Source organism: Patiria miniata, unplaced genomic scaffold (assembly GCF_015706575.1).
Source record: "Patiria miniata isolate m_02_andy unplaced genomic scaffold, ASM1570657v1 HiC_scaffold_2, whole genome shotgun sequence".
NCBI classification, from domain to species: domain Eukaryota; kingdom Metazoa; phylum Echinodermata; class Asteroidea; order Valvatida; family Asterinidae; genus Patiria; species Patiria miniata.
Genome location: NW_024037058.1, coordinates 14,353,127 through 14,375,163, shown reverse-complemented (window position 1 = coordinate 14,375,163; position 22,037 = coordinate 14,353,127). Strand labels below are relative to the sequence as shown.

The 22,037-nt window shown below is 41.5% G+C and overlaps 1 protein-coding gene across 3 annotated transcripts in view; it reads left to right on the top strand.

Annotated features, from left to right (window-relative positions):
• LOC119726612 (inactive histone-lysine N-methyltransferase 2E-like) overlaps window positions 1-19,753 on the top strand; it is a 34,613-nt gene extending 14,860 nt beyond the window's left edge. Inside the window, exons 9-22 of one of the 3 annotated variants that reach the window (XM_038198358.1) lie at window positions 75-302; window positions 3,510-3,714; window positions 4,013-4,441; window positions 5,021-5,181; window positions 6,016-6,280; window positions 6,984-7,169; window positions 7,714-7,885; window positions 8,499-8,758; window positions 10,302-10,379; window positions 12,301-13,749; window positions 14,525-14,916; window positions 15,522-15,745; window positions 16,127-16,224; window positions 16,744-19,753. In XM_038198358.1, coding sequence (XP_038054286.1) covers window positions 75-302; window positions 3,510-3,714; window positions 4,013-4,441; window positions 5,021-5,181; window positions 6,016-6,280; window positions 6,984-7,169; window positions 7,714-7,885; window positions 8,499-8,758; window positions 10,302-10,379; window positions 12,301-13,749; window positions 14,525-14,916; window positions 15,522-15,745; window positions 16,127-16,224; window positions 16,744-17,268 — 4,672 coding nt within the window. In that variant the 3' untranslated portion in view covers window positions 17,269-19,753. Of the gene's footprint in view, window positions 1-74; window positions 303-3,509; window positions 3,715-4,012; window positions 4,442-5,020; window positions 5,182-6,015; window positions 6,281-6,983; window positions 7,170-7,713; window positions 7,886-8,498; window positions 8,759-10,301; window positions 10,380-12,300; window positions 13,750-14,524; window positions 14,917-15,521; window positions 15,746-16,126; window positions 16,225-16,740 lie in introns of all 3 variants that reach the window. The other 2 variants (XM_038198357.1, XM_038198359.1) reach the window with 2 other exon arrangements.
• The last annotated feature ends 2,284 nt before the right edge of the window (window positions 19,754-22,037 follow it).

Here is a 22,037-nt window from a genome sequence, read left to right as displayed (position 1 = left end):
ATGTTTGAAGACAAAAAGAACCCAAAAATGAATTTAAAATTTATAGTCGAAATTCTCTGTTTGTTTTTCCTTAGGCATTACCCGTTTGTGTTGTTTTACTCCAAATTCAACAACGTGGATATCTGTGTGGATGCACGGAACTACGGAAACGTGGCGCGTTTTGTGAGGAGATCCTGTTCTCCCAACGCTGAGGTGCGGCACTACGTTGAGAACAATGTGCTCCATTTCTGTTTGTTTGCCCTGCTCGGTATTCCAAAGAAGACGGAGGTTACTATTGGGTTTGACTTCAGTTACATGGATTGGTGAGTCAAGACATACTTGATCCTCTTTAGTACTTTGCACATAGAGTTAGCACCCACTTTTCAAAATGTTTTGAGGTATTAACCCTAACCCCTTGGGTATATTTACTAGAAAGTATCCTGAATCCGCCCAAATCCATCAATTTTGTCATGCAAAAACATTTTGGTGGCCAGTGAGTCCATCAGAATCCACCAGTTAGCCGGGAGTAAATCTGTTGAGATCCTGAATCCATCAAAGTCCCCCAACTGCTCAATATGGAGGTATCCTGAATCCATCAAAATCCTACAGTACCACTAGGCTTCATGTCCTGAATCCATCAAAATCCCCCAACGTTTTCAATATGGAGGTATCCTGAATCCACCAAAATCCCCCGAAACAAGGGTGTGGATTTTGATGGATTCAGGTACGCTAGGGTTAAAATACACACCCAGACCCTCTGACATTCTATTGTGTGTTGAAGCAGGTGGACTTTGTTGCACATCACTGCTATCCACAGTGCTCTGCTTTGTGCAGTGACACTCAATCAGTACAGTACCTTCAGGGTTCCCACAGTCATGGAAACATCCGGAAAAATCCTGGAAAAGTCATGGAAAAGTCATGGAAGTTTGTTGTTTTACAAGGAAACATAGAAAATTGATATTCCAATGAGAAAAGCCTGCACTTCCCATACTTGATGATGCGTAATAAGTTGGCTACTGCAATCTTCCAGTTAGATTCCAGTTTACTATACCTTCTATGCATGTATGCTCTGTACATGTTCCATGTTCAATGCACAGTTGTGGTGCTTTTGTGGTGGTCAGTGGTCTTGTGTATAACTGGAAGGCCGAAAGGCGGGCTGACAGGCTGATCGTGAGCCTAATTAACATAGCAATGCTGCCAACACAATAGCTGATTTTAATGAGCTGTGGCTAGGGCCTTCGCGCCGCAGAGCGCTGGGCTCACTGAGAATATCGGCAAGGCAATAAAACGCCACAAAGGCACCGCTAGACGCTGGACTTAATATTCTAAAACAATGAAGGAATTGGGCATGAAAGCCCTAATTTTGTCCTGGGAAAACTCATGGAAAATCATATGGACAATTTCATTGTAACTTGTTTTGAGTTTTAATAAAAGGAAGTCTTCCTTCTACTCTGTACTGTTATTCCATTAAGTCAGAGCATTTAGGGTGGATTTTTCTCATAGAAGATCCCTGGAAGTTAAGTGACTGAACTACAAAAAAGTGGTCAACAAAATAGTTCTCTTTTTGTTTGGCAATACATTATTATCGGTAACTCGCTTTACAAAAAAAGGATGTGGCAAAGATTTAAATACCTTGCATTTGAAAGTTTCTTCATACTGTGCACTGTTGGAAGAATCTCTTCACTGCCCTTACATCATTAGGGTGTAAGTCATATACTGCCATAGCAATAATTAAAAAAAATAATCATGAAATTTTTCTAGGGATATATTTCGGTTTCTCGTATTATGGTATCTCTTGTTATATTTTTTCCCGCTCGTACAGAATAAAATGTACATAAGAAACGAATAATCAAACAAAAATCTCTTTTGACATAGCATGTTAACCTTTGTCTCTGCCTTAAAAACAAAAACTCTCAATAACACTTGTATTTTGCAATGACTACCTAAAATCCGTAATATTTGCCCAAAACACCTACCCCATTTTTTGGACCAAAATGCATTAGCCCTAACGTCCTAAGGGCTCTTTGGGGGTCAGGGACCAAATACTATGGAATACTACATGTGTTGTGCACACTCGTATGGAGAGAAATGCATACTACTGAGTAGTATTTTGTAGCTTAACCCTAACCCCCTAGGCTCTTGCACTAGAAAGTATACCAAACCTAACAAATTTCAACAGCTGCATACAGGTCTGTAAGTACTAGTACCAAAACTGCCAAACTCCAACAGGCCTTGTACGGGGAACAGTACTAAACCTGCCAAACTCCAACTGTTGGAGTTTGATTGACTTGGTATGGATGGGCCTATGCATTGTCGAGTGATTGGATAGGGATGGTACCAAACCTAACAAAATAAAGCAATATGTACATGCACATTTGACCACAAACTGTGCTGAGGACCGTGGGTGAGCATACCCACGAAGAAATGCCAGTGAACTCCCTCAAACTCCAACGTGTTCACAAATCTCACGCCCTTCTGCCCCGAACCTCACAAAATTCAACAGGGTCTCCCTGGGCCTTTGGTACCCAGTCAATCAAAGTCCAACACCAGCTGGCCAGTGTTCGGTACCAACCCTGCCAAAATCAAGCAAAACCCGCTGTTGGAGCTTGATGGGCTCAGGGTTGTTAGGGTTAAGGAGAGGTTAGGGCTTTAGAACATATTCCAATGACACACCACTCAAAGGACAGATCTTGTCCCCTTTAATTTTAAGCCACTTGATGACTCATTTGCATGTGAACGGTGAGTTTCAAATTCTGGTCTGAAAGTAAATAAATTAAGAATGCAAAACAGGAAATGTGGTTATGTGGTTAATTTAAGAGGTCTCACTATCAAAGAAAACAGTACTAATCATACTTTGAATATTCCTAGCCTTTGTAATTTGACCTTCAATTGTCCAAAATTTGATTTCAGTTTTGCTGTAGTCATTTGTCAAGTTTCGATTTAAATAGCCCTTTCCGATTTTGAGCTGCACATGTACATTTGCAATCCTTGAACCTAAAGCAAATATCTGTAATACTTTTTATATGATGTAATTGATCTTTTGCTTTTATTAACCCTAGCTGCCTCTGGCATTTTTGCTAAGATGCAACTTTAATCCTGCGAAATCCTCCAACTGCCTCTATTTCAAAATTGCATACTGCCTCAATCCTCCAAAATTATTCGTAATAATATTTCTTGAATGTGGTCCTTGGAGGTGTGACCACCGCCTCAATCCTGCAAAATCCTCCAGCAATCACTCTCAATATGCTGAGGCAGAGCCAGTGACATCCTGGAGTAGTGCGGAGGATTTCAAGTATAATCTAGGCCTAACTTTATGCACAGCTGAGCATAAACAACACAAGGTCCGGCCGAAGACTTTGACACAGTGCATTCTCCAAAATCAGCCACACGTTTTTGCCATATAGCCTCAATCCTGCAAAATCCTCCATTTTGCAAAGATGATTTTGGGGGATTTGGGAAGGTTAGGGTTAATTTTTATCATACATGTATGTAAAAAATCTTGATTTTTCCATCCTCAATTTTTGGATTAGTTCCTACCCAGTGCACTGTGCGTGTTCTAAGAAAAACTGCATAGTGAAGCGTCACTTCAGGAAGCAGAACAGCCAGGTCACGCCGGCCAAGACGCCCCTCATCAACCATCTACAGGACAGCTCCTCACTGTCTGTCAGCTCAAACCTCAGCAAGAAGAGAACGGTGTCTCCTCTAAGGGTCTCGCTCTCTGCTCATAATGCACAGGTACATGTAGCTTATGGACTAATTCGACGACAGCCATTTTCTGAACACAATTAAAAAAACACAATTTAAACAAAATTGGTTTATTGGTGTTAAACAAATAGCAGCTAATTGAACTGAAGTGGTTGACATCAACATTTTTCATATACTGTTTCAACTTTTTATTCATTCACTTCCAGTGAATTTTCAAAAACAAAACTTAAATTTGAAAGTGCCACATGTCATTTGAAGATAATCAATAACTTAGAAGTACAGCCATTTTTTTTGTGAATAACCGGAGAAAGTTTCTTTTTGGATGCAGAATCAAGCCCAGCCTCTGCCAACCACCAACGGTGATGAGTCCTCGCACCTCACCCCAAGCAACCCAGAAACCTCCCCAGCCCGTCCCACAAACAGCGACACCTCCGCAGAGGTTGAAACAGAAGGATCGGAAGAGAACCGCGCCGAGACCAAGCTGGCTCCGGAAGCCGCCAAGAAAATGACTCGTGAAGAGCGCAAGATGGAAGCCATCCTTCAAGCCTTCGCTCGGATGGAGAAGACAGAGAAGCGACGGAAGGAAGCTCTGGAGAGGACAGCAGGCAACAAGGCAGCCGTAGTACCAGTTATGGCTACCAGCATGCCTACTACAGAGGCTAACTCTGGAACAAAAACCCCTACAAACCAATCAGAAGAGAAACAGGTGGAAAAGGAAGATGCAGGCTTTATGGAAGAAGATTCCGTGGGAAAAGCAGTGAGTTTTACATAACCTTTATCCCTTTTCTGTGTCAAGGTACTTTTTGGACTATCTTACCAAATACCACAGCAGGCATCGAACAGGCCATGTGTCCTCAAGGTTCTTGAGAAAAGATATGTTGCACTGGCCATTCTTAGTGATTAAAAGGGAACCAAGGCCATTTTTACAAGTCTTAAAGGACACCTGGGGGAAAAGCTATATTCTACCAAAAAGTACATGTATCCCCTTTAGCTTTAGTGTACAAGAAAACAGAGTCTTAATAAAAATGAGCAACAAATTTCATGTGGTCTCAAATGCTTTTCACGCTTCGCTTTGATGGTTTTCCATGAGGTGATATGGCAGGCAGAGTTGACATAATTATTGTATCAAACGGGGTAAGGGTCGGCACTCAAATAGAGACAAATTATCCCAACAAATATAGCTAGAAATTTATTTAAAGTCATTTTGGACTTGTTGCAGTTACCTGGAATCATACATACTGATTTAGTAAGAAAATCCTTATGTAAGTAATAAATACAACCAAATAAGCAATGTCAAAGGGAGCACATTATAATTGTTGCACTTGTTATGTTGCAGGACTGCCTTCCCAGTGCAACCCCAGATGAAGTAGCATCAGTGGAGGTGATAGCCTTGGATTCAGCCGCTACTCCCACTGAAGCATGTACTACATCTGCGGTGAACACATCCTCTGTTAATACCATGCCTGCTGTCACCACAAGAACAAAAGGGTTCAAAGGGTGAGCGACTTTTTATTGTAAAGGAAATCTTTTGACTTATATATATTACTGCCCCTATTGTTAATTGACCTATCGCCATTTGCGAGTTAGCCACGCCCCTTAGACAACCCTAGGGAGTTTTTGTACACTAAGTTTTGTTTGTCTCAGATTTTGCCCGTTACGCGTCCATTGTATATCGTGTAATTGGGCAATATTTTACAAATTCAGCTGCGTTGACGCGATTCTACTGCGATAGGTCAATTGGTGTCAGAATTGGTGTTAGAAGCAAATAGAGAAATACTTTGCAGGAAAAGAAATATTCAAAACTGAAATGGGAAAAAATGTAGTATCCAGACGCCAGTTCAGCGGTTGTGCACAAAGTCTATGGAGAGTCAAGAACATTTTCACAAAGTATTTCCTAACAAAATTGGAAATGTTTCTCAATCCCAGATTCATGTCTTTTCCACATTTATGCAGTGACTGACCTTTATTGAGATAATATGTGAAGGAAAAAAGTGGCGTCCGGTAGCAGCATTCTTTCCCTGAAATGTAATCATTGTGTCTAATTTTTCAATGTCTTTTGAAGTAATCAGTAATGTTGTTTTTCAAAGGCTGTCTCAGCATTGTGTTGAATTTCTGTTTGGGAAAATGAAAGTAAGCGTTACATTCCTCTTTTATTATAAACTGAAAAGCCTTGAACATTACAGATGAGATTCCTTTTGTTCAGCAACAAATGCAAGCTGCATGCATCAAAGAAGAATAAAAACTATTTCATTGCACCAATCTTGGGAAAATGTGATAAGAACACTTTCATTGAGCTATTTCACAAGAAGATTGTTGTGTTCTCGGTTACAGCCGCAAAAGGAAAGGAGCAAGACGCCGCAGCCGTGTCAACAGCGGGGCATCCACCGTCTCGGTGGACTTCTCATCCCACGATGAGGAGTCCAATCCCCCCACGTGTCCCCTGTCTACTAGCCTTCCTGCGGTCTCATTGTCATCCAATCCCGCCCCCTTGCTCATCCAGACGGTATTCAGTCCCAGTCAAGGCACCGATCAGCAAGGGATGGCATCACCGGTCCCAGCCTGCAGCAAACATTTCAAGTTTCCAAAGACCAAAAAGGTGAGGGCAGTTACCACACCTATCTGGGCTCCTGATCGAAAAGCGCAGGCGTATGTGTCACTGAAGCACTTTCGTTGCCCTACCATATGTCTCAGTTTTGTAGGCGAATCCATCACAAACCCATCCAGTTAAAAGTAAAGTCATTTCACAAGTCCAGTCCCTAGTAACAGGAGGAACAATAACAAAGGAATGAATTGAGTAGCTTGCGACTTGATTTGAAACCGGAGGACTTGTGAAGGACTTGTGATGACTTTGAAGGACTAGCGACGGACTCAACTACAACGCTAATGTATCTGTGTACAGTTCAAGATACCATCTGCTTCACATTTTGGTCCGATATTCCAAGTCATTAGGGCCACCGATTTCAAACTTCACAATCTTGTTTTACTGCCATATTAGGGAAGAAATAGGAAGTTAAACAAACAGTAACTCAAGGTTGAACCCAGAGGTACTCTATAAAACCTTGTAGAACATTGAGTTTGTGCCTGTTTAATGTTGTATTCTCCCCTAAAGAAGCAATTATGAAATGTAGCTTTCTGATTTTTTTTTGCAAAAATAAATCTAACAGATACTTTTGTTTATTTATGATTGAACATTATTTCCAGCCATTGAAAAGTATTGGCAACCTGTCCCTATAATACGAACTAGCAGGGTTTTTGTTTGTTTTTTTATTTAATTTTATTGTCTGACCTTCATCCTACAGTTCTTCATGAATGAGTGGTTGAATGAGAAGGCGCAGGAAGCCTCTGCCACCAAGCCTCTGACCATCAAGACAGAGCCAGCCGACATCATCTCCCCCAGCCACTCCTCACCGGGCTCTGTCTTGCACCTCAACACCAGCAGAGAGCCCAGGGGAAATCTGGAAGCCAGCTTTGGCTCAGCCAAAAAGGTTGGGTGGTTTCTGACTTGCAAGAATCGTCATTCAAGAATTAAACTGCACAGAATTTAGTTTCCTTTCGTCAAAGTTCTGACAGAGTTATTCTGTTGATTATAAATCTCTGATGACATTTACGCTCAGATTTTTAATTCCAATTATGGGTAATTTATCAGAAGCATCACTAGACCAATGTGGATTGGGGGGCGTGACAACAAATTAGCCAAGATCTTTTTTTTCTGGTCACCTGGCAACCGCAAATTCAAAGTTGGAGGGGGGCACCATCTGATTATTGCAGTGCGAGGTTAAAGTGGACGATCTGGGGCACTGTTGGACAATAGCTGGCGCTCTTTGTCATGGTATATTTTGCCGACAAGTGACACGGCACCTGTGATTTTGCAGACAGGACGACAATTCTAATGAAGTATGCTATTTGGCATCCACTCAAGTTTGCATTTGAGGGGATGCACCTTTTTGGATACTACTGTTTGAAAACCTCTACGTTAAAAGCTTTTCATTTTGATACAATATTTTCTGACCCCGTGTTTTCCTTTGGCAGAGATGGCTTCGGCAGGCCATGAGTGAGAGTAACGGACCAGGGCCCAAGACCCAGACCAGCAGTAGTAATAACAGCGGTTCCGAGTCACCCCTGTGTAATGGCACGCTGAGCCCCAACCCTGCCAGCTATCCAGTCAGTCCTGCTCTCTCACCCAACACCAGCGCCTCAAACGGTACACTTAGTATTTCATTGCTTACAGTTTTACTTTGTGGTTTGCAAGCCAAAGTTTTCAATGGAATGACGAAAAGCCATACTCAGAAAAGTATTTGCATCATTTGCCTTGGAAAATGATAGATTTGTAGTGAAATTGGGATCTGGAAAAAGAAGCCCTGGTGTGCATATTGATTTTAGTCTTATTGATTTCAGTTAGATTCATATTTTTAGTAATAGTTTCAAACCAGATATGTGAAAAACACATTGCTTTGTTGATAATAATAATGGGCATTTATAAAGCGCAAGCATGCCCACTGTGTGGTGCTCAAGGCGCTATACATATACAAGAAAAACAATAGCAAAAATTAAGTAAACAAAATCAATATGAATTAGTGAACAAATAATATTGCACGTGCTGTCAAATAGGAGGTAGTATCTGATTAATCTTAACTAAAATAAATGAATGTAGTACTAGTAATAAAAAACGGGGGTTATAATCTTGAAATTTATGCAAGGTTTTATTTTACACCACTTTTTGAGGTATTGAAGTTGTGTCCTTGAGTTTCAACTTCTGTGATATTTTTGTGCCATTCTCATCTACGTTTCCATCACAATTGTCAATGCAAACGTAGACATGATGACGCCACTGAAGAAGCGCATGCTGCGTCATTCTATCGCCGAGGATCGACTGACCACAACCCCACCCCCTGCTGCGGCCCAGATAGAAGACAAGCTCCACCCTCACAGGACTTCCACGGCAGAGGAGGACGCGCCTGCAGCTACCACTGGCAATGGTCCTGAACCTAGCACAGTGGACACGCCACGCAAACCAGAAAGTGGTGTCGGTAGTTTACCGGGATTGATAGGACCCTCTGCCCAAGGACAAACTGAGGTAGGTTGAAAAGGACAAATCCAGGCTTCTAAATAGCTTTTTGGTAAAATATTTTTGGGTTTAGGTCCGACTCATGTATTTTGTGAAGGTATAGACCATTCCAAGCACGGTACCACTGTACACTTATGGAGGTCCCCTTCAATGGCAAAGTCATTGTGCCAGCTATTAACCCTAACCTCCTAGACCCTTTTTGCAAGGAACCATCCTCAATCCTTCAAAGTCCTCCAACACTTAGCACTTATGTTCAAATGAAGGATACCCAGCGCCTCAATCCTTCAAAGTCGTCCGACAGTCCTTTCTCTCAAAATGCATTCATCCCAATCCTCCGAAATCCTCCTGTTCTTCAAACACCATTCCTCAATCCTCCAAAATCCTCATGTGCTTCAACATCATTCATCCTCAATCCTCTAAAACCTCCATGAGGATTTTGGAGAATTGAGGAGGGTTAGGGTCAAATTAATTGATCATGTGGTGTTTGCTGTTTACAGTAGCTGGCACAGTGCTTTCGTCGTTGAAAGAGGTTCCGTGAATGAACATTGATAGCGTGCACGGAATGGCTTAGACAATTCATCGGGTGCACCACGAAGTGACGGATTGCCCGTAGACTTTGTGCACACAATACGTCACTTCGTGGTTCGACTGACAAATTGTGCATTACAGACATATTTTATTTGTTACAGAAGAAGGCCTCATGGCAAAAAAGAGCTACTTGCTTAAAAGTGGCGTGTGAAAATATCTCTCTCTGTCCACATATAATCCTTAAAACAATTGAGAACTACCAGTTCTGCCACTAGTTCAATGCAGGTTTGCAATTCTTTTTCTGTCAGTTTGGGGTAGTTTGAGTTTATTGAGTCCTGGGTTAATCTTCATCATGAGTTATCGCTATCCGGTTCGTTAGTGTCACGCCACTTTAGTTTAAACCACGCCCACTCCACATGAAGTAGCTTGGAACCATTGGAACCGGAAGCTAACGCAACTTGCGTGTTTATCCAATGGGTACTAGTAATCAGTAGTGTGCTGGAATTTACTACCTTACGGAGACATGCACACAATAGGGAACAAAAGATTGTATACGTCTCCACAGGACAATTTCTATAGATGAATACGTCTCCACAAGAATTTCACGAAATAGATATATGGATTTTACTCAAAAACTAGGAATTTCCAAGGTGGGTTGATCTGTCGCAAATGGAAGAGTTTTAGAAAAAAGATATTTAGTCCAAATTTCAGCCCAGGAAATTAATTCTGGTTAAAATAAGAGCATTTTGAAACTTTAATTTCAAACTCGAAAACTTTACCATGTTTACTACACGAGAACAAAGAAATGTCTCCACAGGAATACAAATTCCAGAATGTGTGTGCGCGCGTGTGTGATGAAGTCACTAATGAACCGGATGCAGCTAACATGAACTGACAGTTATAGCAGGGTTGTCGTGAGCAGTCAGACGTTATCCAATTTCAGACTGCCCATCACAGGATGTGTGGTGTGCAGTGATACTCACGTGTGCTTATCACCTCCACCCCCTCCTCCTCCCCTTTCTAGCCTCTTGTGTCACCTGAGTGCGCTTTCGACATCAGGAGACGCTCGTTAGCCTTTCCATTTCCTCTGCCCGCCAGGAAGGTACAGAATTTAACGGCACACCTTCTCAAGTTCAACTCACGCTAAGACCCACGCATGCCTGTGTGCGTGTGCAACCCATTCCTTTTCAGTTGGTGCCAAGCTTAATTGTTCTGTTTAAAGAGTACCGAAGTGTGCCACGTATTCTGGTTCACGTGCACAGCTTTAATGTGTGAAGAACTCAGCGCGTGAACCAGAACAAAGACAGCTGACGTCAGACTTCGGTACTCTGTAGTCTCTCACTCTTGATAGCCAGATGCACAAGTACTAAATTTGGCAGGGGTTGCAGTTTTCTCATGGCACCATATCTTCATACATGTAGATAACAAAAATATTGAGACCTAAGCCTTGCATGTGCAACAAAAAAAGTGATACAAGGGTGGACAACTGTTTCTGGCAGACATGGCCGTCTCTTCAGGGAAAAAGGCTCATTGGTGATTCCAATGACTATTGACAAATTATGGAGAGAGAAAACGAAAAGAAAAAGTCATTTAGTGCAGTAGGCTCAGTTGAGTTTGTGAGAGTCTGGCTAACGATTTTATTTCTGTTTAAAGGGCAAGAGAATGCAAAGCAAATGCAGTCCGACTCACTATGTCATGTATGGACTCCGTGCACAAACGCTGTTTGACCACTTTCGAAAGCCTAGGGCACGATACGCACCGCATACGCGTACTGGTTCGCATGCGTATAGCGCAAAGCTCTCACGACTAATTTTATTTTGAATGTACGCAAAGCTTAGCGTCTTGTCGGCAATGCATTTGAAAGTCTCTACCAGTGGTCTTCCCCAACTCTCCCCTTGCGACCGTTGATGGGGGTGTGCACGGAGCCCGTAGTAGACTTTCATCATAAAGACCATTAAAAAACGTTGCTTGTTCCTTGTTTTCGTGCTCTAAATGTTTCAGTAATTATCTTCTTTTTTTCTGGTTTACCTTTAATACTTGTTTATTCATTTCAACTGCTTCCTTTCTTTTCAAAATTAAGCAGATAACCAGAACGTATTATTTCATTTCGATGTGTACATTTAGCACTGCACTGCACATGTTGACATTGAAAGGAAGAACTTGCGCTCTGTTATAGGGATTTTGCTAACCCTTTTTTTTTTTTAGCTTCAGAGCCCTTAACTGCCCAAAAACACTGCAATCTCATAACATCACATATCTGTGACCATCGGCCATGTGGTTCATTTATATATTACTGACTGTATTAAGTATGTAATGAACATGAAAATCAATAACTATTATTTCTCTGTCTTTTTGGCTCATTGATACTAATATTTAACATCAGTTTTTTTCCTAGCTAAGTAATACCTGTTAACCCCCTCACGCCGGCTGACGGCTATAGCCGCTGCCCAGAATGTCTTGGTATGCAGTGTTAATGCCATATGTCAGCAGCTGCTACTGTGTAGTGCCGCTACTGCCGGCTACTGCGCAGAGGTTACTGTGCAGTGATGCTTGTAAGCCTGTGCAGTGAGTCGTAAAAACCCGGCGGCAAGGGGTTAATAGATATAAAGCTATTCAACTGTAAATGAGCTGTGATCTCTTTAATTCAAAATTCGAGATGAACTTTTTTTGGATTTAGAGTTTTCAGAAACTCAGTTGAGTAAAATGTAGTAGTTTTTTTTTAAGCAGAGCATTTCCGCTTGATGTAGACTTTCCAAATTAATGATGCACAGCTAATTTAGTCTTTGCCTTAAAACCAATGAAACATCAGCACATGTTACTTAACAACCAAAATACTGTTTGTTGGCATGAAAATCTCTGATACTTAGTTCCTTCCGCTTAATGTAATTTTAGCTCAAAGATAAGATGGCTATGTTATAAAACTTTGGTTTCTGCAATCATTTGATGATATTCGTAACAATACATTGCATTTCAATTATTGTCTGGGAAACTTACACACCTCTTGTTTGATCTTACCATTTCAGGACTTCCGCAAAAGTTCCTCTGTTGACAGTGGCTTGTCAGTGACCACACCGGCTGACTTTGATCGGTCTCCCATCTCCCTATTGCCCGGGGAGCAGCACGAAGCCAGCACAGCTCCCGTTAAGGATGAAGGTACACCCGTCAAAGATGAACTGCATATGCGTCAAACCATGAGTGAAAACTCTGGAGAGTTGGACTCCCAAAGGCAAATTGATGCAGCAGTCCTGGTAGGTGTGCCCCAGGAGAGGAGGGAAGACTCTGATAGGTCTGGATTAAATGACCCGAAAACTGACGCAAGTAGAGTTTCATCAGTGAGCGAGAAAGCAGTACCCGGTGGATTTCAAGGTGCTGATGGTCATTCTGGATCCAGTGAGGAGATTGCGACAGCAGCCAGTAGGGATGCGCCTTTACGCTTGGACTTCTCCCTGTCTGCCTCCCAGGGGTCCCTGGCTTCAAGTTTGCAGAGCACCCAAAGCTCGCTGCCCGACCTGCACAAATCCTGCATGAGCTTGCCAGATCTTGGCCGATCACGGACCTCATTGCCGGACCTGTCGCACTCTGCGTCTTCTGCGGAGTTACAGCTAAGCTCAGTGGCAAGAAAACTTGACATGAAGTCGGATTTGTACAGTACTCAGAGGATATCCGGGGAGACTGTGAATCAGACCCAGATGCATGTAAGTGGGGATGTACCGACACAAAGGATCAGACACCTGTCGGGGTGCAATGTAAACAGTGGAACCTCAGCAGATCAGACTGAGGGTCAGTTACCTCAGAGGCCAAACTTTGCTGAGGATCAGGTGCCAGGAAATTTGTATTCTTCCTTTGGATCCCCCTTAAAGAGGCCTTTGCTTGGCCAGTCACCAGAAAGAAGCAGTAATGTCGATCGTATGCAACCTACAGCCTCTGAGTATAATCCTAACCTGAACTCGGTAGTGCCACCAATGAATGTTGACGCAGGCAGTGCACCATTGGACCAGATGGAGAGGAGGGAAGGCTCTCAGACTTACTTACAGCCCCTCGACGGTCCGAATGCAGCTGATTCAGAGTCTCCTGTCACTGACCTACCAATGAGAGGATCCACCTGGAGTCAGTTACCCAATTCAGGACAACAAACTGGTCCTGGAAGACCGCCTTCTGGACCAGCTCCCCTACCTACAGGGGTGGAAAGCCGAAAACCTGAAAACTATGACGAGCCGCGACCAGGATACAGACCAGCTTCCTTAGGACCCAATGATGTCCGTAGAGGCCCACTCGGGGAATCAGGACAGATGGGTCCTGGTAGGCCCTTAGCTCCTGGACAGGCAGCACCATTTGGGGTTCCTCCATCTCCGGTCAAGCCACCACTGGCGCAGGGTGTGGTGAGGCCTGGCGGTATACCACTTGGTCCAAGTACACCACCCGCTGGTCTGGTTTCACCAGTACCAGGAACACCCCCAGCTGCAAAGAAGAGGGTCAGTATATCGCATTGCAATACAAAACTATATCAATTTTCTTGAATAAAGTTTGATCAGCTGTCAGTTTTATAATGTCATGTCATGATAGTTCAATATCAGGTCATTGTGGGTCACGTAAACATTGTGTACTGAATGCCACAGTAGCTCCAAGAAGTACGTCCAAGTGCTTTTTAAAGCTGAGTGTGGAAAGGCTTATTAAATCCCGAGAGTAGTCACAACCAAAGCCGTCAAATTCCTGTCTGTTGTCATCTATTACAGATCAGGGCCAAAGCTTTGGCAAAGAAATATGTGATGCAGTAACACAGGAATGCAGGCCTCTCCTTGTAGATTCCTGCTTGTGTCATTGTTTCACACATGGCTCAATTTTTGTTAATCCTCTGGAACTGGCATTAAATCTAAACACAAGTTCCGTCCGACTTCTTTCTCCTTAACCCTATCCCAAAGCCCTATTTGGCTAGGAACCATCTCTCTGCCGTTGCGTTTATGCCAAATTTTAATGTCTGCAACACACACCTGCAGATACAGATAGAAGCAGTAGGGGTGATATCTAGAATTATCTAAGCATACTTTATGCATGGCTGAGCACAAACAACACAAGGTATAGCTTAGGACCTTGACACAATACATCTTCCAAAATCAACTAGCACTAAAATGGCAAACAGCCACAAATCCTCCAAAATCCTCAAAAACAACCTGGGTTGGGGTTAATTAAAAACGTACTTCTTATAATAGTTGAGTTTGATGAGGACATGATATACCATTCACTTTGCAGGTGTCGTTATTGGAATACCGGAAACGTAAGGGCAGCGATTTGGGCAATAGCAAAACTGCCAAGAAGGAGTCTCCAGCAAGCGCCCCGTGTACTCCAGTTGCCCCCAAACCTCCCCTGGTGCCACTCAAGCCCCCTCTGCCGAGCCCCATCTCCACCTCCAACCCTAACACCCCGACCAAACCACTGGAGAGCCCACTCAAGGCCGGCGGTAGCGACGCCTCAACCCCAACCGCCCAGTTGCCTAATCTGCCCTTGTTCACCACGGAGAAAGAGAACGGGATTGGGGAGCGTCTGAGTCTTACCACGGAGGCCCAGCAGGTGATCTCATCGCTGACCAGCCTCTTAAAGAAGCACAAGAAGCCTGAGGAGGAATCAGCACAAGAACCCAAATGGTCAGTGTCTAGCTTTTAGTTCCTGTGGAATTTCTTTTTTTTTATTTCCCCATATTTCACCAGCTCTGTTTTAGTCTAATGCTAGAGGGTAGTCAGCTGTTGACAAATCAAGTTTGCTTTGTTTTTTCTCACCTTCAAAGTACAGACCATTACAGGTAGCTCATTTTTGTTTGGCAAAAGGTCTGCAACATGGTATTTTAGGTACAACACGAGCAAACCATTGTCAAATTTATGTGTTCATTATAAGAGCCCATTGTCTGGGAATGAATGTTATATCTTGCCTTCATGTGTAGTGGAGTCATTCACAAGTCCAGTCGCAAGTCTAGTCACAGTCACAAGTAACAGTGGAGTGTTTCTGTCACAGTTCATTCGAACAACTTGTAGCCTGACTTTAAAGCGGATAACTTCTGAGGACATGTAATGAACTGGACTACAACACTAGCTGTAAGATAAATGTAGGGGAATTCTCAAAATTAACACCATGTTCAGTAGTCAGGAAACCAAACTTCCCGAGAATTTATTTTACCACGGCTTTTAATAAAGGGCGAATTTTTGATGGAGTATTGACGAAATGGCTGATAAAAATTGGTTTTAATTAAAATCAGGAGTTCCAGCAGGCTGGACACTTCAGACGAAGACCCCCTGCAGAAGATGAGGAAAGAGCTGAAGGAGAAGAATCGAGAGAGAGAACGCAAGGAGGCACTGGCCCACAAGAGGCCTCGCTCCCCTGACCCGCCTCCCCCTCCTCCAAGTAAGAGACCTAACCCAGGATTGCGCCTGCAGATACCTCCACCGCCACCTCCCAAGACCAAGACGGATACTCGGTCTGGTAAGCCAAAATTTTTCTGCTAAACGAAAATCAGCCGAGAACCATTTACAATCAACATAAATTGCATGACGTTTTGGTTGATAACACATTTTACAGCCTCAATCCTCCAAAATCCAAAATGGTTGATTTTGGAGGATTGAGCAAGGTTAGGGTTGATAGTTGAAGGACCATGTTTGAAACGCTGGGTTTGAAAAGTGAGTGTATATTGTGCACAAAGTTTTCCATACGATAAACAGAGAGTGAATGATGATCACGCATTGGTATGTAGAAGTTAGTGATGGATGGCTCCATGTTTGAGCAGATATGCCACATGACTTCACTTTCTACAAATGGAATCATTGCATGTACAGCTCTAGCACCATGTGTTGTTGTTTGTTTCAGGTGATATATCAGGAGAATCCACCCCTGTGAAAATGCCTAACCCAGCAGCAAATACCACACCTGTGAGAACTCCAGGCTCAGCAGGAATTTACCCACAGGTGTGTATAGACGTAATGCAGGCATGCCATTTTCCCAGACTGGACCAAAATCAGACCTTTTGAACCTGAGAAATTGTATGCCTAAAGCCTGTGCATAGAAAGTAACACAAAAGTGTCATATTTCATACCTCCTATCCAATTTTCCGAACTTTTTGTTTTGGGCAATCTCATCCCTGGTATTGTGGTGTCATCTCTCAGAAAAGTTTCTCTCAAGATGAGCGTGGTAGATACAAGCGAACAGGGAAATGCTAAAGCCTCCTTGATTAGAAACATGAACCAGTTGTGTTTATGCAAGTATTCAGCATTGACAAATTCCTTGGATCGGTTGACTTCCTGTTTTGTTAGTTTTTTCAATCCGGTTGAAAACAGAAATTGTACATTTGGTAGGCGTGTTAAACTGGACAGTTTGGTCTACTGATTTCTTTTTTGTTTACACAATACCGAGTGCATGTTTGTATTAATATGCCTTTTGTACATCAAGTCAAAATAAAATGAATTTTGAATTCGTCATTACAGCAGCTTGGAAAAGCTTTCAATGCTCAAGCAGCGTCTCCTTACCTCCCTGCTGGTGTGAACGCACCTTTCCAGCAGCCATACCAAGCACAGCAATATCCGCAGCAGCAACAACAGCAACAGCAGCAGCAACCCCCACAGCCCCAACACCAGTCAGGCTACAGCACATCCTACCCAGTGTACGATTACAATCATCAGAAGTCGCACGCTGCTCAACAACAGTTTCCACAATACTACCAGGGCCAGCAGCAATCCTTGACACAGCAGGGACAATACCAGCAGCAGCAGCAGCAGCAAGGATATCAGAATCCCTATCCGCAGGCTCAAAAACAGGGCTACCAACCTGCTGCAGTTGCAGTGCAACCTCAGCAGCAACAGCAGCAACCGTATCCTAAAGCAGGCAGCAAGTTTGGATCGAACCCCAACGTTGGGACCAAAGGTGCATTTGGTGCTGATGGCCGGACTTCCAAACCTTCCTTCCCCACAAATGCCAACAGCTACTCTCCAAGGAGAGGAAACTTCTACAAGTGACGAGTGGTTACTTTGTGAGTTTAAAAGCTTAAACCGTTAATAAAAAAAGTTGTCTCTTTCATGTAATACATGTTTGAAGTGAAGAGCTTGTTTGCTAACCTTCTAACATGTAAAGTCAAGTTTCATTGTTTGTTTCTGAGTGTGCCCCATGTTTTGCTCTATGTTCCACCTAACATTAGTACGTTGATGTTTTTGAAATTTGCTTTACGTTTCCTGTGCGGGGGGAAATGAATTTGTTTTTGCTTTTAGATTTTTGTGCTTCAACAAAAAAAGATAGATTGAGTTCGTGTTTAAAATTCACTGTTCAAAGAAAGATAGTCAACCAACATAGTCTGCAAATGAAATGCTGTTTCTCTTTTTTCCAAGCTTACATAATCCTTACAGTAATAGCCATAGATGACACAGTGTTCCTGATAAAATAATCAACGGTCATCAGAGAGTTTGCCTAACCAAAATAATGGGAGCTGTGAAACGTTAACTCAGAGAACTATAGATTCATTTTGCCATGATCGTTGTTTGAGAAATTGACTATAGTCTCAGAATGTAGAAGATTAAAGAATAGCAGAGAATGTCTCCATTTCATTGTTTTATGTTTCAAATGAAAAGATACCTAGACGTTAAAACACATGCATGTAGTTACAGATTGTTAACTTTGGGAGGAAATATATGAAATACAGCCCCACCCTGTCCGAGTTAGAAGGTAAAGCACTTGCTCACATGTGTGTCCTGTGTTGGCTTAGTTTTGTTTTTGTGTTAATTAGGGACTTCATTTTATGGTGTTGGTAGATTTGAAGTGATTGACAAAAAAATTGCCTGTGTTAAAACCCTGTATAGTTACAAAGTTGTTCATGTAAATCATGAAGCAATGTAAATAGAGAAATGCATTCAGGTCAGATCTTGGTTGTTTCTATTTTTGTTATTATAAATAATGATGGATTAACAAAGGGCAGAACTGAATTAGCGAGAGCAGTAACCAGTTTTTTATATAATAATTTAGCCCTTTGGATTGCTCTTTAACCAAAATTTCTTCTTAACCACTTGTACATGGTAGGGACGCCCATGTAAATATATTTCAATTTACATGCTCATGACATTTTAAATGCCAGTCATGTAATGAAGCCTGTACATTTGAGTATGTTGTAAAAAAAAAGCTATGTAGTTGATAGATGCTATCCGTAAAATAGTATCATAGATTCCTTGCGCATAGATCGACTCCTATGAACTTAATTTCATTGTTCTTTATTTTGTTTATAAATAATTTGTCTGTGAATACAATTTTGTCTTGTTTTGCTTTACTTTTGTACCCGAGTGAAATACTCTTTTTAATTTGTGATATACATACAAAAAATATATTTCTTGTGTAGTTTTGGAAATTTTTTGGCATTGAATGTTGTACAGTTTGAAACCAAGTTTGTATAATCAGAGGTCCATTTGATAATCAGTACTGTAGGTTGATCCAGTGTTTTTGGAATCTGTGTTGCGTTTAGTCCAGTTTTTGAATTTTAATGACTCTTTTGATTTGATAGTACATTGTATAATCACTGCTTGTTGGCACCAGATCCAATAGACCATTATCATGATGCGGCCATCTTGATTTTATCCCATTCAAATCAACGTAACCAAAGTGAGGCTGGAAGGAAAAATAGTCTGGTTTCATTTGTGCACGCAAAAAAATATCATTCAGTATATTGGATACAGGGAACATGACTGAAATGGTGGCAGCATGATAAAGGTCTATAGTCGTAAGTGAGGAAATGCTAGGAGTTTGGAGGGATCAAGTCATTCGGTTAAAAAAAAATACTACTTTCGAATTTTTGAGGAAAAAATGATCATGGAAACTATCCTGTTCTGTTCCATCAGGTGATTAGGACTCAAAAGAGAACAAGTACGGTTAACTGAAGCTTGTGTGTGATCAGTGTTGTGCATATTATGTACATGCACTCAGGACTAGTACGAAGTAACAAAATCCCAAGTTGGTTCTGGTGCTTACAAGCAGTGTAAAGACAATTTTACTGACTCAATAACAAACCTAGATGCCATTAACTTGAAGCCAGGATATCAATCTTGTAAATATTGCTGACATGACTAACAAGTAACATCCCTCTCACGCAAAGACCCACAAGTTACTCTGGTATACATATTTTGTTTTAAGACCAGGAGTTAAACTTTGATCTGTTTGCGGTGACTTGCAGAGAACCTTTCCACTCAAGGGGGAAAATGATCAAAGAAAGAAAAAGTCTCAAGTTCACTTAAAAGTCAAATAGGACCGTGTGGTACTGTCTCCACACCTTTGACAATGAACAAAACTTCAAACTTCTGTTGATTAATGTATTTAATCCCAGCCATTTTTTTATCAAAATGTTTACAATGTTCATTTATTTTGTTCAAAAATGAGTAATGGCCACAAAAATCAATCCTTTTTGTGTGTGTGTGTTATAAAAGAGTAAATTCTATTGATTTTTTTCTCCGCATATGATGGTGTGAGGTTTTTGTTCATAATTTTCCCAAGCCTGATGAATTTCTTCCAAATTTTTTTTGAGGTAAATACAGAGTGTTTCTCCATTTTTTTTGAAAATTGAGTGTTTATCATTGACATACTGCACCCAAAAAAAAAACGTCGCAGAAATGGCCCATCAAAAAAAAAGGGTTCAGCATGGGATAATTGTTTTAACCCTTACTCTCTGAGGGTAGTTTACTGCATGTCAGTTGGTTATGCCAATGCCCTCCAGCTGCAGTTTTTTGGCAGATAACAAGTCTTAACAGTGAAGGCTCCAATTGGCAGGAGTTGGAGGCCCTGGAGGGTGCCTGATACTGACCAGCTGGGGGCACTCACTTTGTTATCAGAGGACTCTCATTGTTCTCTGTGGCATGTATTGGAGTGCCTGTCCAGTTACCCTTGAAATGACATGGCAGATATTGGAGGGCCATGCAAAAAACATAGGAGATTTTCTTGAGGCACATATTGGCATGCATTGGAGGGTCAAGTAGGGTAAGGGTTAATAGAGGGTTATTATTCCACAGTTTGTCCTGGTGTTCATTAATTTCATTCTCATCTTACCTAAAATGTGGTGATACACCCTGGGTTGCTTTCATGAGGTTTGGCAAGTCACAAAATCAGATATTATTAAAGAAAACCGGCCACTGTGTCCATGATACTAACAAATCAAGAAGTTTGCATTACCCAAATTCACCCATTGCATGAGCCCATTATACAGTAAACCGTATGGTCAGTACAGTCTACATGTATTACTCTCTGTTCAATCTCTCATAAACTTTTGAAGATTTTATCTCTGTAGAATTTCTCTGATTGAAAGAAAATGTTCAGAACGAAGAAACACTAGAAATACATACTACATTCATGATGTATTTAATTGATATATCCACAGGTTATCAATTTTGTTTTTAGTACAGTGATTCCTTTGGAGGAGTTGTTTTTGATTTAATACAGACCGATTTTTATTTAACTTGAATATTTACTGTCCTGACGAATCTACTTATTGAATCCTATGCTGTAGTATTTCGTGTTCTTAATGATTCCATTTTACATTTACTAGTGCCCAAACTGCATAATGCTGCAGTTGACGTAACCTAGAGCCTGTAAATAAAATGTGTACAAAACAAGAATTTAAAAACCCTGTTGGGTGGTGGGGTTGATCCCCATCACTCTTTTGTTTTGTGTGATTTCTTCTGAGTTGGTTTCCATCTTGTTTTTTTGTACAATAATTCTCTGCGAGTTTTCTTCTCAACAGTTCACAGCATGAACGTCAAACTTTGAACGATAGTAGTGCATCGGGTGGGTATAGGTAGTGTTCGCCCCGCCCCCTTTTTGTACATGTTCTATGGGTCCCACCTGTACCTAAGTACGACATGTAGGCATAAACCCACCCGCCGAGCTCATGAATCAATGAGGAAGGTATGAAAGTTATACCCTCAAAATATTCTACATAAGAGAGTTCCGAGAGCCATACAATTGGGGAATTGAAGAGATAGGACTTCGCGCTTCCAATTCTGAGCATTTTGGATGCAATTGGGCTTGAAAGAGCCGCTATTTTGCCATGCTATGGAGGGATTGTTTTTCAAGATGACATTTCCGCATTGGGAAAGATAGGGGTCGTCGTCTTTGGGTGAGAATTTCTCGAGAAGTCAATGATCAACCCACCAAAAAATTAAAAGAAAATGAACGAAACTTGTTTATCGTCATATTTCTGTGCAGCTGAAATAGCTGAGTTCTGAGTGTGTGTTTTTTTTTAATTGAAGTACATGTATGGGCATTTAGCACTGAGGCGTGCATTTCCATTGTAGGGGTAGGAAATGAGGATCCATAGAGGGTTATAATGAATAGATAAGAGGATGAAAAGTGTATTTTGAAGGGATTATGTAAGAATTTATTTATCATTATACATGTAGGCCTGCGCTAGACTAACTAACGGGGGCGCTAGAACTCCTTTTTTTTTTGACATTTGGGATGTGGTCTGTCGCACTAGCGCCCCACAACGCATAGATCGTCATTTCGGAGAGTGTCAAATAAATGTCATTTTTTCCAGACCATTCCCCTCAAAAGTTGCCAAAATCACACAAAATACTAGCTAGAGTCTATCTAATGAATAATAATGAGCTAGAAACAAAGTCTCCAGTCTGGACCATGAACAAAAATATAACATGTACATAAAACAATGAAGATAATAATAATTTCAATACTTGGAAAATGCGTGCACTATACCGACTATTGGGATATAAAATATTAATAAAACTTTCAAAAGAGATTGGAA